This window comes from Eretmochelys imbricata, chromosome 6, assembly GCF_965152235.1.
Source record: "Eretmochelys imbricata isolate rEreImb1 chromosome 6, rEreImb1.hap1, whole genome shotgun sequence".
Classification (NCBI taxonomy): Eukaryota; Metazoa; Chordata; order Testudines; family Cheloniidae; genus Eretmochelys; species Eretmochelys imbricata.
The window spans coordinates 18,630,699-18,647,900 of record NC_135577.1 but is presented as its reverse complement, the minus strand read 5'-3'; the positions used below and the strand labels follow the sequence as shown (position 1 = coordinate 18,647,900).

Below are 17,202 nucleotides of genomic sequence, written 5' to 3'. Positions count from 1 at the left end.
CACTATACCCAAATGTGTACACACTCTTTTCCTAACCTGTGCATTATGTACATTTTTAACATTAGCTTTAATAAAATTTTTATATCCTGGCAACTCTGGGTTCAGCTTCGGGCCTGGTTTGTGTGGACCTTCTGGGTGCTGTGCACCTCTGTGCAGTGCTTGGTCAAGCTCAATTGGGCCCTGACTGAACCCATCACCTTCAGATAAGGGATGTGTGTGTATAAGGGAGGCCTTCTGTACTGCCAGCTCTACTCTGTAGACATTGATCCCTCTACCGATGGCGTTGGTGCTCAGAGACAGCTGTGGCCAGAGCTTTGCCTGTGGCTGGTGTTTCAGAGAGTACCACCAGGTATCTTGTCTCTGGTCTGATCTTCGGTCACAGGGCTGCCAAGTATTGAATCTCTCTCAGGACACTCAGGCATCAGGCAGCCCTGTCCCACCTGCCCACAGCTCCCTCTGAACATCACAGACATTTGGCAGAGCTGTGGACAACGGCTGCACTTGTGCATTGTGTCTTCTAGAGACCAGTGTGGCACCGGCTGAGCAAGCAGCCGGTCACCTTCTGTCCTGCTATTCCTTGCTCTAGCTGGGTCCTGGGTAGGAAGGAGCAAAGAGAGGTGGGAGCAGCACAAGCTGGGAGGCCCAGTATTGGTGCCCGGCCCCCACCAATCCCTGCACCAGAAGTGTACACCCTCCCTGCCCAACCTACCAGCAGCCACCCTCGCACTGTCACCAGCACCACCCCCTCTCTTCAGCCGTTGCCACCCTCATCCCAGCACCAGCCATCCCAGCACTGACCCAGCAGTCAGCAATGCCCATCTCCAGTAACCCCAGCACTCATCCACCCCATACTCCCAGCCATCCCAAGGTGCCCCAGCACCCACCCAGCGACTCAGAGAGCCACCAACTTCCCCCAGGCATAGCTGCCAAGTTTTGTACAGCAGTGTCATACCCCTGCCACTGCTTGGGCCAGGATGTGATCCCCACAAGCTGAAGCTTGTTATATGTGAACTTATAAATGTACAAATTATCTCAGTAAGTAACTTGGATAAAATGTGACACATGGAATTGCACAAAATGTGGTAGCTGTGGGTAGATGGAAAGGTGTTTTTGTGCAGTCACTGGGTGCACTTAATTGTTGGGATCACAACTTTATGATGTCCAGAATTTAGCGTTAATCCTCTAATGTTCTTGTTCCCATTTCAGATAGTTCCTAATAGACTCATGATGAGCAGAAAGACACTGAGTGACATCCTCGTGCAGGGACTGGAGGATCTTGCAGAGCAAGACTTTAAAAAATTTAGACACAAATTATCTGAGTTTGCCTTTGATGACAAACCCTCAATCCCCTGGAGTAAACTGGAGAAGGCTGACAGGATAGATGCTGTGAGACTCCTGAAAGAACGCTATGGTCAGGAGAGTGCTGTGGACGTAGCTATCAAAATCTTCTCTACCCTCAATCTCAACAACTCTGCCTTGAAACTCGAACAGGGAAAAAAGACAGGTAAAAAAATCCAAAGTGACTCTGACTCCTGAGTTATTTCTCCATGCATATCCCCCACAGCAGCTGTAGCAGGAGCAGCAGCAAACTAATGACAACTAAGAGATTCCACAACCTGAGGGGAGTCAGAGTGAATCCGGGGAAACTGCAGAGCAGGTGAGGCCTGACCTCCCAGATTACACATGCATTTTTAGGAATATAGGAGCTACCATGCTACCACTGGTCCATCCAGTCCAGTATTCTGTCTCTGACAGTGGCCCCTGCCAGATACTTCAGAGGAAGGTGCTAGAAATCCTACAGTTATAGGATAATCTGCCCATAGAGTGAGTTTCCTTGTGACCTCAATAGTAAGGCAGATATGGGGGGAGTTGGGGGAGGGATTAGGTCTTATGCCCTGAAGCACAAGTTTATATCCTTTCCAGAACTCTTGTTCGTTTTTTAAATGTTTACTATTATAACTAGATAGGCCTATTATCCCTATAAATAATAATTCTTTGTTTACTTCTGCTAAACTTTCAGCCTCAATACACTGTGGCAATAAGTTCCACAGGCTAATTAAGCATTGTGTGGAAAATTTATTTTTATCAGTTTTTAATTTGCTGTCTTTCAAGTTCATTAAATGTCCTCTTGATATTGTATCAGACTGGGAACTTCTATTCCCCCTGTCTTCTATCTTCTCTATACTAGACATTGTTTTGTCATGACTGTTTTCTCATTTGTCTTCTCTCAAAGGCAAAGAGTTCTAGTTTGTTCGGTCTCTTCATTTGAGTTTTTCCACGCCCCGAATCTTTCTTGCTGTTTTCTCTGAACTCCCTTTGATTCTGCTATGTACTTTTGGAGTTGGGATGAACAGTATTCCTGGTTAGGGCCCACCACTGATTTATGTAATGCCATGTATTTTGTGTATTTTTTCCACCCTGTTTCTTATGTAATCTAACATTTTGTCTGATTTTTGTACCACTGCTACACATTGAGCAGAAGTTGTCACTGAGCAATCAGCAGTTGCCATTGAGCTGTCCATAGTGAAGCCCAGGTCTTTTTCCTGAGTTGAAGGGGCAACTTGGATTTTCCAGGGCTTAATTTGGCTTTTGTGAACCAACTTGAAGATGGGGCTTTGCCTTCCCTCCAGCACTTTGATTTCATATGCTACAAGGGAGATTTTGCCTGTGGTGAGGTAACGCCCTTTCCAACTAGATTGGAACTTTTTGACCCTTCTCGTCTTTTTGATATAGTCAAAATAAAATACTCTGTCCCAGTATGATGTTCCCTCAGAAGCGTTTGTATCATAACAAGGCTTTTGTTCCTGGGCACTCTCCTCTGGCTTCTGTCAAGCAAATGAAAATATGGTTTTGCAAGAGATGCTTTAATTCTACTAAGCATTGTTGGATGACCGTTGTAACTCTTGTGTCTGGAGTCTGGAATAGCAGATTCATGGGGAGGACTCTAGTCATACCTGTCAGAAGCTTGAAAGGGGTGACATTTGTGGATTGTTTGGAATTGATCCCATGGCCAATTAATGCTAGTGGCAGTTTCAGGTCTCAGCCAGTGGTGGGCATTTTCTGAGGCCAATATCTTCATGATAAATATCCTTGTCCGGTTCATGTACTTGAGCTATCTGGAGGATTGAGGGTGATGTAGAATATGGAGCTTCTGTTTTAGTCCTGGTGTCTTGCACAGCATATGTATCACCTCTGAGATAAAGTGAGATCCTCTGTCTGAGTTTCTGCCAAGGCGCAGACGCCATCTACTGAAAACATGATTGAGTGGTAGTGTGGCTGTTGTATGAGCTGTATCATTGTCCGGTAAACCTTCCTCCCACTCTGAGAACTGGGGCAGGTTATTGTGAGCATATATGGATTTCATTGGGAGGAACGGGTCTCTAGGCCCACCCCGTCAGTTTGAATGTCTGACATGGGGAAGGAGATTCCCTAGCCCTGTGGGGTGCACGGTGTGTAGGTTGTGCAGGCTGGAACTTAATGCAGCTGAGGCTTCCCTGGACACAGCTAGCTACTTTCTTACTCCGGTCAGAAGGACTCTGTTTCAGATGATCATACATGGTCTGGGGGCAGGGATGTCCTCAGCATGTCTCACTATGTGCATGGAGTAGCATAATCCCACAGTAGGACATGGATACCACATGCTGGGGAATGTGGTTTCATTCATGGCTGTAGGTCAGGGTTAGTCTGCATAAAAAATCCTCTCTCTTAGATTGAACACGGTCTCTGGTTGTTCATCCTTTTGCCAGTTTCTCAGATGTGATAGGATGGGTAACAGGGTCCTCTATCTATTGATAAAGCTTGGACACCATTAGGTCCTTTTAGATGTGCCTCTGCAAAGTCTTCATAGGCAAAGACCAGGGTGCTTTGAGAGGATCCTGTCTTCAGGAGTGACTACCATGGTTTCTGGTTCCCAGTGCTTAGCTTGCTCTTGGGTAACTATGGTTACTGTAGCTTTAGGAAGACCTTGGAAATCCAGGGAGTGCAAGTCAGGGCTCTCACCCAGGTTAGCTGATCAGCCATATCATTCCCTGTTTGTCAGGGCCTTTCTTCTTTCAATAGATTCCCAGGACATTATCCTGAACTGATTGATCCACTGTGGAGATTAGTTTGGTGCGAGCATGATCTTTAATTCGACTGTGGAACTTATTGCCAAGAATTTAGTAAGATTCACAGAAAGATGGAATGTTTATATGGATAACAGGAATATCCAGAGTTGTAGTTAATGCTAGAAAATGAGTTTTGGAAGGGATATAAAGCCTCATACTTCCTGGTTTAAATCAATCTCTACTAGGAACCAGGAGGAGCCCTTCATGAAGGGCAGAGGAGCCCACATCTGCTCACTTCATGGTTATTGTACTCTCCTCTGAAACATCTGGATCTGGCCTCCTTTGGAGACTGGAAACTGGACTACATGGGCCTTGGGTCTGATCCATTATGTGCATTCCTGGGTCCTTATGCTTCACTAGGGTGGGTTTCCATTTTCAGAAGGGTGTCTGTTTGACTCCAGTAATCTTTCTCAACTTGCTGTTTAGCCATATTGGTTCATTTCTTGCCTTCCTGTTTCCTTTTATTTACGGCCATTCATGCTTTTTTGACTATCATGGTGTGAGGACGCAAAGCAGAGAAATTGCCATCTGGCACAGTGGGGGTTAAAGAAAATCTTTGGGTTCAGCTAGCCCCACCCCACTATACCTGCGGCCAATGCCAGGCCTGGAGAGGGGGAGAAAAGAAGGGAGCCTGGCTCAGTTGGGGACTGAGCATGATCACTGGCAAGGAGACAGGAGCTCTCTGTCTGCCTGCCCGAAGCGATGGATCAGCGACCTGCCAGCCAGCACAGCCACTTGAGGCAAGTAAGGGCTCCCCTGCCAAGGGGAGGCTGCAAACAAGCCCCAGCACTCAGGGCAATTGGACTAGTGGGGCCATACCCCACACTGAAGAGACTTGTAGGAAGTAGCCCAGGGAAGCGGGTCTCAACTCCTCACCAGGAGGGAGACCCATCTCCCCTGTTTAGAGGGTTGATCTACACAGGGCCCTGGGCTGCGACTCAGTAGAGAGGGAGGGTCCAGGTCCCCCTACACTCACACTCTTAGCTGGTCTTTCAGTCTGTAAGGCCAGAGATCTAGCCACTAGGCCACTTTGCCACAGAAGATCCTATCAGAGAGGCTGAAACCAGTCCATCACTGCTCAAAGGTGGTCCAAAGGAAATCAGACTCTGTGTCACAGTTGTTATGACTTGGCAGGCATTCAGCCCCCTGAAAATATTGGCGTTCACTCAACTAGACCTAAGGCAATTTCCATAACCTGCTTTCTTACTGTATCCATTAGCAAGTTTACAAGGCTGCTATCTGAAAATCTGTACATGCCTGAGGCCGTTTTTTCCCTTCAGCTGAAATCTGATTTGGAAGAGCAAGAGCAGTTGTTACTAATAATCTTGATCTGGGACCCAGAGCTGCTGAATGCAATGTAGTTGTAGCCTCACCCAGCGCTGCTGCACGTTGTTGACCTGGAACTCCTCAGCCCTGCTTCCTGGGGTTGTGCCGCTTGCTACATGTGCACGGGTGGGAACGGGTAGAGGCACCCCGAAGAAGAAGGAGAAGTTACCTATCAGTAACTAGTTCCCTCTGCGAATTCACACTCCCCACCCACCTCACTTCTTTAGAGTCGTAGGTTAAGTATTCCTGAATTAGTGGAAGAGCGGTGGGGGGCACTCCCCACTTTATGCCCTAGGAACCCTGCATGAGGGAGGGAAGGAGAGGAGTGGCCCCAGTGAATATTGCTCTTTAGAGGATTTTGGAAGCTCACAGCACAGTTCCTTTGCAGGAATCAAGTCTGAATACGCAGGGGCAACACGCTTGAACAACCCCCAGTTACTGTTCAATAATTTCTCTTTCAGCACCTGAAAACAGGGGCTAAGGATGAAAATTCTGTCACATCCAGAAATAATAGCATTGTGTTAGCCACACAACATTCCAGGAGGATGTGGTGTTAGGAGCACACTAATGGGCTTGATTGTAAACTGCTGTATACTTTGTGTAGCCATTAATCTCTGTGTAAAATGAGCACTCAGTGGATGTTCAATGCTCCATTCAGTATACGCTGAGTGGAGATTTCTGATTTGGTAGCTATTTGTAACCCCTTTGCACTCACTGGGCTCAGTCCTCAGCTGTGCTAGAGCAGCACCTGGTGCAGCTGATGGCGGGAAGACAAAGGTGGTTTTACAGTAGCTCATTCTGGCAGCGGAGCCATAAGGATCCATTCAGGCAGCTGGCAAGGCACACACTCTTTCCCCAGCCACGCCCCCAGCACCGCTCCTACGCTGATGTGCAGTGGGGTACTGCTGGTTACATCGGCCTTCCCTGTCCCTCTCCCTAAGGATTCCCCCACACACTGGAAATCCCCAGGAGGCTGCTTACAATGGCTCTATGGCCCTCCGGTATCCTCAAAGAGGCACAAATAAGCCATATCAAGGCTGATGATGTGGTACGCTTTGCACAGGTATAAATGGCTACCCAAGGTGCAGGACAGTGGTGAATCAGGCTCCCTGTTTTCAGGTATTAAAAATTTCTATAAAATATTATTTGTGGATTAAATTCCTCATGCCATGTGACAGCCCAAAAATAAGTTTTAGGAAGTATCATAATAAATTTACCCTCTTGAGCTGCTTACCTGTGGGCGGAAATTGGTCTATTAAAAAAATTCTGTCCTGCTTATTATATATAAAGAAGGCTTGAGTGTTTAAAGTGTTTTTTGTTCAACTGAAGCTTCTGATATACAGTTGCAAGAAAAGATATCTTCAGAACTAGTGCCCCTTTAATTATAGGACTGAGAAAGCTTCCAAACCACTTATCTGGGCTTGCTGTGAGACCCCTGCCAAAATTGGGGATGACTAAATGCAGCAGTATTGAAATTTCTATTTTTTTCTTTTTAGAAGAAAACCCCCACTTTGTTAATGTTATTTGTCTTGTTCTTTGGTGGGTTGCTTCCAACCCTTTCAGATTGTTTTTTTATTTTTTATAATAATACCCAGCTCTAATATAGGGCTTTTCATTAGCAGATCTCAGTGCTCAAATATCATTAAGAAAGACACTATGGCTGTGTCTACTTAGAAATGTAAGCCTAGGGTTCGTGGGATTTGAGTCAGCTGACCCATGTCAGGGAACCCTGAGTTTGAGCACCTACACTGCATTTTAACCCTAGGTTAAGGATTTTCTGACCTGTGCTTGAACCTAGGGTTCTAGACTCCACGCTGCAGTGCACAGACCTGAGTCAAAGTAACCCTATCCCAGAGTGCCTGGTGCCCCCCCATCCCCGAGTCAGCACTCTAGCCCTACGAATATGTTCCATTGTGGGGAAAAACTAATGCCCACCCTATCTGTTAACTGTAATGGTGCTGTTGATGGGATTCAGGCGCCCATAAGGACACATGAGTACATCAGCTGCATAATTAGAGCCTTTGGCAGCTGTCTCAGTAGAATGACTGCAGTTTGTGAAGGCTTGATACTGAACTACCATCTAATCTGAGAGTTGGGCTCTCCACCTCTCGGCTGAGTCACACTGGCAGGAAAATTCCCATGTGCTCCTGGTCTGTGGATAATTATGACGTCAGTCTCCAGGGCTGCCAAACTATTAAATGAAACTTTGCAATTCTTAATTTTTAAAAATGGGCTATTCAATGAAGCTGTTTTTGTTTGGGTTTTTTAATTTATTTTTGTCTGTTTTGAAGTTTGACATAAAATGACGGTATCAGAGGAAAAACACCCCCCCACCCCAGGCTGGCTGCTGCCAGCTACGGACTGCTGCTGTGTTTCCCCAGGGCTTGGGGTGAAGTGTGCTCCCCCCAAGGATCCCTTATCCCTGCCCCCACCGCACCCCGGGAGGCAGAGATAAAGGATCCCTGGAGTTTGTGGGGAGGTTTTGGGACTGCTCCCACTCATTGCCCTCACAGCGCACGCTGCCCAGGCATCTCTAAACATGCAGCCCCAGGGAGGGCAGGAGGGGCCTGGGAGCAAGGGTCAGAGAGTAGAGTGGGACCAAGTGGCTGCCCTGCAGGGAAGGCATAAAGCCGAACATCCTGGCAGCTGGGAGCCGTCTCCCACCTCTCAGCTTTGTTCCTGGCAAGCTCTGCACAGCAGCAAGGAAGAGCTGGTGCCAAAGCCGCCGATACCACCATAGGAGTGTGATGGGGTGCACTAGGCCCAGAGGCCCCCTGCTGGCGGCCTCAGGATCCTGCCACTCTTGTCCCAGGAAAGGAGTAGTAGAGGAGTCCTCCAAGCAGCCTAGAGTGGCTTCAAGGGACACAGCCAATCAAGGCACAGGAAGGCCATCTAAAAAGGACCTGCAAAGCCAGAGGCAGGCAGTTCCTTGCTGGAGCCAGAGGACTGGCCAAAGGGAACTGCAGCACCATGGACAGATCCGTGCCAGCTGGGACTGGGGGAGCGAGAGAGCTCCTGGCTGGCTGCTGGCCCTGAACATAGAAGAGCCCTGAGCTAAGGGTGAAGCACTGGTGAAGGCTGGGGCTGTGGGAAAGTGACCTAAGGAACTGAAAGCAGCTTAGTTAAAGGGACACAGCGACATGTGGCAGCTATTCTTAGGGTCGCTAGGCTGGGACTTGGAGTAGTGGGTGGACTTGGATGCCCCCCATAGGCCACTGGGAAAGTGTCCTGTAATTGGACAGCCATAAGTCTCAAGAAGGGGATCTGAATTACGTAGTGGCCTGGCTGAAGAGCTGGGGCCAGAAGGGCGCACAGAGGACGTATCTATTGCTGGCAGGGAGGAGCCCTGGGGCTACGGCCTGATACCAGGACTGGAGCTATTTAAAGACTGAAGATGCACCCGACCAGAAGGGGCACTCGTGAGAGGTCAGTGCCAGGCCGTTACAAGGAGGCTGCGGGGATGGTTTGTGGCTGGTTCCCACTTACCATCCTGACTGTGCCACAGCTGGGGCACCCCTGCACACGCAGCCCCAGGGGGCTCGAGAGCAAGGGCCAGAGAGCACAGTGGGAACAAGCGACTGCCATGCAGCAAGGCGGAGCTGGAGCTGCTACCACTGAGGGAGGCAGTGGGGGAATTTTGCGGGCTGACTCCCACTCAGTCCCCTGACAGTGCGTGCAGCCCAGGCAGCCCTGCACATGCAGCCCCAGAGGGGCTGGGGGCAAGGGCCAGAGAGTGGAGTAGGGACCATGCAGCTGCCCTGCAGGGAGGGGGAGCAGCAGGGCTCCCAGCTCAGCATGGCCAGGAGAGGGAAGACTCCCAACATCCCAGTGGCTGGGAGCTGCCTCCTGCCTGGCAGCTTTGCCCCTTGGTTCGGGGAAGCTCTGTGCAGCAGCGAGGAGGAGCCAGAGGAGGAGCTGCTGCCACTGGGAGAGGAACAGGGATCATGTTAGGCCAGGCAGTAATGGAGCTTCTGGCTGCTGGGCTGGCTGCCTGCAGCGCTGCTCCTCTGCCACCAGGATCTCTGGGATACACCCAGAGGGCTTCCAGGACCCAAGTCAAGCCAGGGCTATGTGCACACAGGAAAGCAATAGGGCTTGGATCCTAGGTCCCAGCTTAACACGGGCTCAAACCCTCCAGCCCTGCAAGGTCCTGGGACCCTAGATCTGAGGCCTAGGTTAGCACAATTGGTGCATGGACACAAGGGGGGTTAGACTGAGCCCAGGATTACATTGCTGTGTAGACATACCGTACGTGGCTACTCCAGTGGTTTTAAAAAAAAGAGTATTGCTTCTGGTGGACGTTTTGAACAAGTCACTGAACCAGTGTCGCCAAAGAAATTCTCTTTGCCTGCCTCAACCGTGGGTTTACTAGGGAGCTTATTGCTGCAGAGAGCCCTGAATGAATGACTTGTCCCAACGTCCTGAACTGCGTGATACTCTGTGATTTTTGTTGCACTAACATTCATGTGAAATTTCTCTTTCAGCTTTGGGTCCTCAGCAAACACCTGAAACATCAGCAAATGGTATGTGACATTCAATAAGGAATTGCATTGCGTAATTACGAGCGATTACCAGAAATAGGCTAAGTTAGCCAGACATTGGGTTTACTAGTAGAAATAATAAGTAACTCCTCAGAGCGCAGTCTCGTCAGATCACACCGGTTACGCAGGGTTGGATGGGGGATGAGGAAATGCATGGGGAGATCTCCAGGAAAGAATCAGGGGCTGCAGAACATGGTGCTGGTGAGTAGGTGGAGCTCTTGTCTCAGGCAGTACTGACCCCGTGCAGCAGCATGATGCTGGAAGGCCCTCTCCTGCTAGGGACGCCATCTTTTAAATGAGGTGAAATAAAGAGAGGTCAACATTTGTGGTCACTGAAGGTGCTATGGGACTTTTTTAAACCTCTGAGCCCTGGACAAATTTTAGGTTATATTTAGTTCTGTTCTTTGCTCCTAAATTCCCATTACTGTTTCAGTTATACATGTCATCCATCACTTTGTTACAGAGTGCCATTGTGCACTGTTAAACACCTGACAGGTTTCATCCTAGATATAGCGACATTTCAGTAACTGATGAAGTGATTCTTATATATATAAATGCACAGAGGGCACGAGCCTATGCTTTTTTTCCTCATAAGACTAATTTCAGTGGGGCCACTGCTGTGAGTAAGGACTGGGTCCAGAGTTAATTTATATCAGGATATCTTATAATGAAACATGCACTATTAACTTACAGAAACAGTATTATTGTTTAAATAGCATTATTGTAGCATTACAGTAATATCTAATGCTTCATGTCACTAACTCAGCTTACAGAGAGAAGTATAGAGAACATATACTAAACAAATACAGCGCAATAAAAGACATGAACGCTCGTCTTGGTGAGAATGTGAAGCTAAACAACAGATACACAAAGCTGATCATTGTAAATGAACATCGTCACAAAAAGCAGAGAGAAAATGAAATAATGGCCTTGGGACGGAGACATGCAGAAATCATGGCTAAGCAAGCTCATCTCATCACAATAGGCAAATTATTTGACTCTGATAAAGATGGACAGTCACCACAAATTGTCGTGCTGCAGGGAGCTGCAGGGATTGGAAAAACACTGACAGCAAGAAAGATCATGGTGGACTGGGCAAATGAAGAACTGTATCAGAGCAGGTTTGATTATGTTTTCTACATAAATTGTAGGGAACTTAACTTTGTCAGTGAGCAGGGATGTGTTGAAGATTTGATCTTCAAGAACTGTCCTGATCAAAATGCACCAACTAAAGAGATTTTGATGAATCCAGAAAAACTCCTGTTCATAATTGACGGTTTTGATGAACTGAGTTTTTCCTTTAATCGGTCAGAAAGTAATTTCTCCTTTGATCCCTGTGAGAAGCAGCCAGTGGAAATTATACTGAGCAGTTTATTTAGGAAAAAAGTGCTTCACAAATCCCACTTAATAATTACTACAAGGCCAACAGCTCTGGAGACACTCAGGCAGTGGTTGGGAGATGAACGTTGTGCATATGCAGAGATCTTGGGATTTTCTAAAGATGAGAGAAAAGAATATTTCTACAACTTCTTTGACAATGAAGAACAAGCAATAAAAGCCTATAACTTTGTAAAAGATCGTGAAATGCTCTTCACCATGTGCTTTATTCCCATTGTGTGTTGGATTATCTGCACCGTTCTGAAACAACAGATGGAAGCAGGTGAAGATCTTGCACAAACTTCAAGAACGGTCACTGATGTCTACATGCTCTATCTCTCCAGTCTGATGAAAGGTCACAGCAGTAATTCAAAGCAACAGATACAAATGAACTTGAAGGGACTTTGTTCCTTGGCTGCAGATGGAGTAAAGAGGCAGGAAATACTCTTTAAGGAAGATGAAATCAAGCAGCATGGCTTAGATACAGCTGACTCTCTCTTTCTGAATGAGAACATGTTTCAGAAAGACATTGGCTGTGAATATGTCTACAGCTTCATTCACTTGAGTTTTCAAGAATTTTTTGCAGCTTTATCTTGTGTGTTGCAGAAAGAAGAAACAACAGTGGAAGATTCAGAAACTATTCTGAAAAATGTCAAGATGTTGTTGAAAAGGGATACAAACAATGGGAATTCTTCCACATTAACAGTGCGATTCCTGTTTGGTCTTCTAAATGATGAGAGAAAGGAGGATTGGGAGAAAATACTTAGCTGTAAAATTTCACCACTAATTAAAGAAATTTTACTAAAGTGGGTTGAAGAAAAACCCATTTTGTCATTGTTCAGTTACGTTGGTGAGAAGACTATTTCCTATCTTGAGGAGTTGCACTGTTTGTATGAAATTCAAGAAAAAAAATGTGTGCAGAGTGCAATGAATCGTTACACTGAGCTAAAATTAACTGACCATTACTTTACCAAAATGGATCAAATTGTTCTTTCATTCTGTGTAAAGCATTGCTGTAAACTGGAGTCACTTCATCTAAGTGTGTGTGCCTTTCAAATGGAAGATGAAGATATGCCAAGACTGTGCAAGCAGCCACATTGGTGAGTGTTGTCTGAGCTCCAAAAACACCTACATAATTTAAGTAGTAAAACATGCGTTATTTTTTAAACATTGATTTCCCTCCCCCCTAGATTTTCATAGCTCACAAATGGCTGAATGACCCACCATAAAAGTGACAGACATTAAGACTGTGGCAGGACCACTCCCCATTCACCAAAAATCTTAAAGCATGGAAATAAGAAGTTAAAGGGAAAAACTTGTGCACTCCTTTCCACCTTCTTGTTGCCTACACACTGTCAATAAGATACTCCAGTGCTCCATTTGGCTTTTACCTCCATCTCCAACAGCTATCACAAGCAATACATACCCCAACTTCATCACACTTACACTCCAGTGCAAAACCTTATGGAGTGCTAGAGTGTGGAGCTGAAGAGAATGAGATATGAAGAGGTTGTGGATGGCTATGATCTCTTTTAGAGATGGAACACTCTTCAGGACTTGAAATTAGATGAAGGTTTATAACCATCAGAGGAGTGAAGTTCTGGAATAGTCTTCCAAGGGAAGCAGTGGGGGCAAAAGACCTATCTGGCTTCAAGATTAAACTTGATAAGTTTATGGAGGAGATGGTATGATGGGATAACATGATTTTGGCAATTAATTGATCTTTAACTGTTCATGGTAAATAGGCCCAATGGCCTGTGATGGGATGTTAGATGGGGTGGGATCTGAGTTACTTCAGAGAATTCTTTCCTGGGTATCTGGCTGGTGAATCTTGCCCACATGCTCAGGGTTCAGCTGATGGCCATATCTGGGGTCGGGAAGGAATTTTCCTCCAGGGCAGATTGGAAGAGGCCCTGGGGTTTTTTCACCTTCCTCTGTAGCATGGGGCACGGGTCACTTGCTGGAGGATTCTTTGCACCTTGAAGTCTTTAAACCATGATTTGAGGACTTCAATAGCTCAGACATAGGTGAGAGGTTTATTGCAGGAGTGGCTGGGTGAGATTCGGTGGCCTGCACTGTGCAGGAGGTCAGACTAGATGATCATAATGGTCCCTTCTGACCTTAATGTCTATGAGGACCATATCCTTCCCTATCCATGAGATACCCTACCCCATCTATTCTAGCGTGAAGCTGTCTGAGAGGGAAATCGACTACTCTTCACATTTTCTTTGTCAGGGGGCAATGGTGGTCCTGTGCCTTCTTTCCCGGAGTGGTGGTGATGTGACAGTGAGTCAGGCTTATCCTCTGTGGCCATGTTGAGCAATGTTCCTCTAATTTTTTACGTCCATACGCAGAATGAATTTTGTTATGTGCACCAATACGGAGGTGATGTGTGGTGGGGGTGGAGCCAAGGGGTTTGGAGTGTTTGGAGGGGCTCAGGCTGGGGCAGAGGGTTGGGGTGCGGGAGGTGAGGGCTCCAGCTGGGGATGTGGGCTCTGGGGTGGAGCTGGGGATGAGGGGGCTGGGTTTCAGGCTGCCCTGGGGCTGCAATGGGGAGAGAGGACTCCCCCCAACCCTCTCTCTCCGCAGCACCCTGGGGCCGAGGGAGAGCACCTCTCCTTGCCTGCATGGCCCTTGATAACAAGCTGAGTGGCTGTGCAGCTTAGAGGGAACTTAGATATTGAGACTATCGCAGGGAAGGCTCAGGGACAGTTCACTAAGTTGGGCTTGTTGTTCCGGGCTGAGTTCCGGCCCCTCTGGCACAGAGGGAGGGTCAATGCCTCAGGTCCCAGTTCTGGTTCTGGGGGTATCAAACTTTCCCAGGCTTTCTAGGTCTTCAGGAGGTTGTTGTGTTAAACAACCTTCTGTGGTGTGTCCTTCCGTTGCCTTGGCTGGTGGATTTTGTAGTTCACGAGACCTACCCTGGACCACCTCAAATGGCTTTTGCCACCAGGCCAGAAGCTTAGATTCCAAGGATGAGAGTAACAGTAATATCGGGTCACCTGGCTCAAACATCTGCAGTTGGGTCCCAGATTGTATAGGCCAGGGGTTCTCCAACTGGGGGTCGGGACCCCTCAGAGGGTCGCAAGATTATTACATGGGGGGGTCACAAGCTGTCAGCCTCCACCCTAAACCCTGCTTTGCCTCCAGCATTTATAATGGTGTTAAATATATAAAAAATTGTTTTTCATTTATAAGGAGGGGGTCGCACTCAGAGGCTTGCTGTGTGAAAGGGGTCACCAGTACAAAAGTTTTAGAACCCCTGGTATGGGCGTTCTTCAGTTCTTTGGGTTCTCAGTAGCTTCTCCCTGGTAAACCCCCCCCCCGCCAGTGGCTTGAGTTGTTCCAATAGTTGCCGTATATATGCTAACAAGCCTATGACCCAGGCCTCTTGCTCCTCCCAAGTTTCCTGTAGGAGGTCCAGAACCCCCCTGCGCAGCCACCTGTGCAGGAGCTCAAAAGGGGAAAAACCCATAGAGGCTTGGGGTACCTCACCTATGGCGAATAACACCACCAGTAATAGCCTATCCCAGTGTCATGGGTCAGAGTCAATGCATTTCCTTAGCATGAATTTCAGGCTGCTGTTGAATCATTCCACCAGCCTGTCGGTCTGTGGATGGTAGACTGATTCTCAGTAATTCACACGACTCTTTCATCAGCTGAGACAAGAGGTTGGACCCTCCATCCATGAGGATTTTCTTTGGGATTCTGACCCTGATGAAGACCTTCATTAGCTTGCACACTATGGCAGGTGCTGTTAAGAGGGCTTTCCCTTCACCCCCTCCCCTGGTTCTTGTCATTCAGACAGAAAGCAGAAGACCAGATGTCCGAAGTGCAGGCAATAAGATGTTTATTGGGGTTAGTTCCAAGCAAACATATCCATAGCTCTGCACGCCCGCAGAGTCTGTTTCCCCAGTGTTCTGTTCCCAGCTCTGACACTGCAGAGCCTTGCCTGTGTCCCCATTCCCATTTGCCATTTCCCATTTCTCCCACCTCCTCCTTCTTAGCAGGCTCAAATATACCTGCAATGCACACCCCTAGTCACACCCCATACAACTTACGGTCATGTTCCATTTTGGATGGTCGTGAGTCAAGGGTCATTGTCCCACCTCTTTTGTATCCCATGTGAGGGGTAAGGAGTGAGGTTGTGTTCTGGCCAAGGCAGGCTTTTCTTTGGCTTTTAGTGTTTCTTATGCCTCCCCTATCCCATCCCCCTTTGCCCCTCCTAACTGATTGCTTGTCCTTGGCTTGAGAAAGGAGCCAAGCAGCCGTTCAGTTATGCTTATATATAGCACTCACACCATGCCCTGTAACACTTTAACTGCTCTATCCCTTATCTCTTCTCATTGTGTTAAAAGCCCCATCTGGTTGTGGAAAATGCAACACAGTGTCCTTCTTCACTGTTCTTCACACATATTAGTATAAGAGTATCAAAAAGTCAAACCCAAAATTCTATCTCAGGCTGACAAACAAGCCTGTATTCTAACAGGTGCCTTTGTCGTGCACAATGGAATTGTCTCCAGATACCGGGTGGCATGGTCTACAATCACCAGTATATACCGGAACCCAGACCCACTCTTTTTCAGGGGTCCCACCAGGCCCATTCCTACCCACTTAAACCATATTCTCATTATGGGAATTGGGATCAGGGGTGCCTTGGGCATCCTGTTGGGCCCTGTCAGCTGGCACCCAGGGCTTGAGGCACCGAAATTGCACAAAAACCTTGTGGATGTCTGGCCAAAAAAACTGGAGGGCTACGCTTTGCAGTGTCTTCTCTCTTCCTAAGTGTCTGACACACGGCACTGAGTGGACAAGGTGTAATAGCTCCTGCCAGAATATCTTGGGACCTAACAGCTGCTGCAGCGTCTTCTGGGTTTGGGGGTCTTTTGTTACTTGGTGTCATAAATATAAAGGGAAGGGTAAACCCTTTAAAATTCCTCCTGGCCAGAGGAAAAATTCTCTCACCTGTAAAGGGTTAAGAAGCTAAAGGTAACCTCGCTGGCACCTGACCAAAATGACCAATGAGGAGACAAGATACTTTCAAAAGCTGGGAGGAGGGAGAAAAACAAAGGGTCTGGGTCTGTCTGTATGCTGCTTTTGCTAGGGACAGAACAGGAATGGAGTCTTAGAACTTTTAGTAAGTAATCTAGCTAGGTATGTGTTAGATTATGATTTCTTTAAATGGCTGAGAAAAGAACTTTGCTGAATAGAATGACTATTCCTGTCTGTGTGTCTTTTTTGTAACTTAAGGTTTTGCCTAGAGGGATTCTCTATGTTTTGAATCTAATTACCCTGTAAGGTATCTACCATCCTGATTTTACAGAGGTGATTCCTTTACTTCTATTAAAAGTCTTCTTGTAAGAAAACTGAATGCTTTTTCATTGTTCTAAGATCCAAGGTTTTGGGTCTGTGGTCACCTATGCAAGGGTTGGGAGGTTTTTTGGGGGAAAGACGTGTCCAAACTACATTTCCCAGTAAACACAGTTAAAGTTTGGTGGTGGCAGTGGAAATTCCAAGGGCAAAGGGTAAAATTAATTTGTACCTTGGGGAAGTTTTAACCTAAGCTGGTGAAAGTAAGCTTAGGAGGTTTTCATGCAGGTCCCCACATCTGTACCCTAGAGTTCAGAGTGGGGAAAGAACCTTGACGCTTGGTACAGTCTCTTGTTGTGGATTTCAAATTGCGGTCCCTTTGATGTCCAAGATCCTCACTCCCCTCCCTGTCAGAGGTAACTATCTGGTCACAGGCATGACTTAGGTTCTGGTCTTCTCTCTGCTCCCACCCAAAGTCCCTGTTGTTCATCAAGCATTCTTAGCCTGTCTCGTCTAATGCCTCCACTTCTGTGGGGCACGAA

General features: G+C 47.2%; 1 protein-coding gene across 1 annotated transcript in view; it reads left to right on the top strand.

Moving 5' to 3' along the window:
* The first annotated feature begins 277 nt into the window (after positions 1–277).
* LOC144266498 (NACHT, LRR and PYD domains-containing protein 12-like) overlaps positions 278–17,202 on the top strand; it is a 121,802-nt gene continuing 104,877 nt past the window's right edge. The window contains exons 1-4 of the mRNA XM_077819932.1: positions 278–349; positions 1,207–1,504; positions 9,917–9,955; positions 10,740–12,450. Of these exons, the coding sequence (XP_077676058.1) occupies positions 278–349; positions 1,207–1,504; positions 9,917–9,955; positions 10,740–12,450 (2,120 nt within the window). The remainder of the gene's footprint in view (positions 350–1,206; positions 1,505–9,916; positions 9,956–10,739; positions 12,451–17,202) is intronic.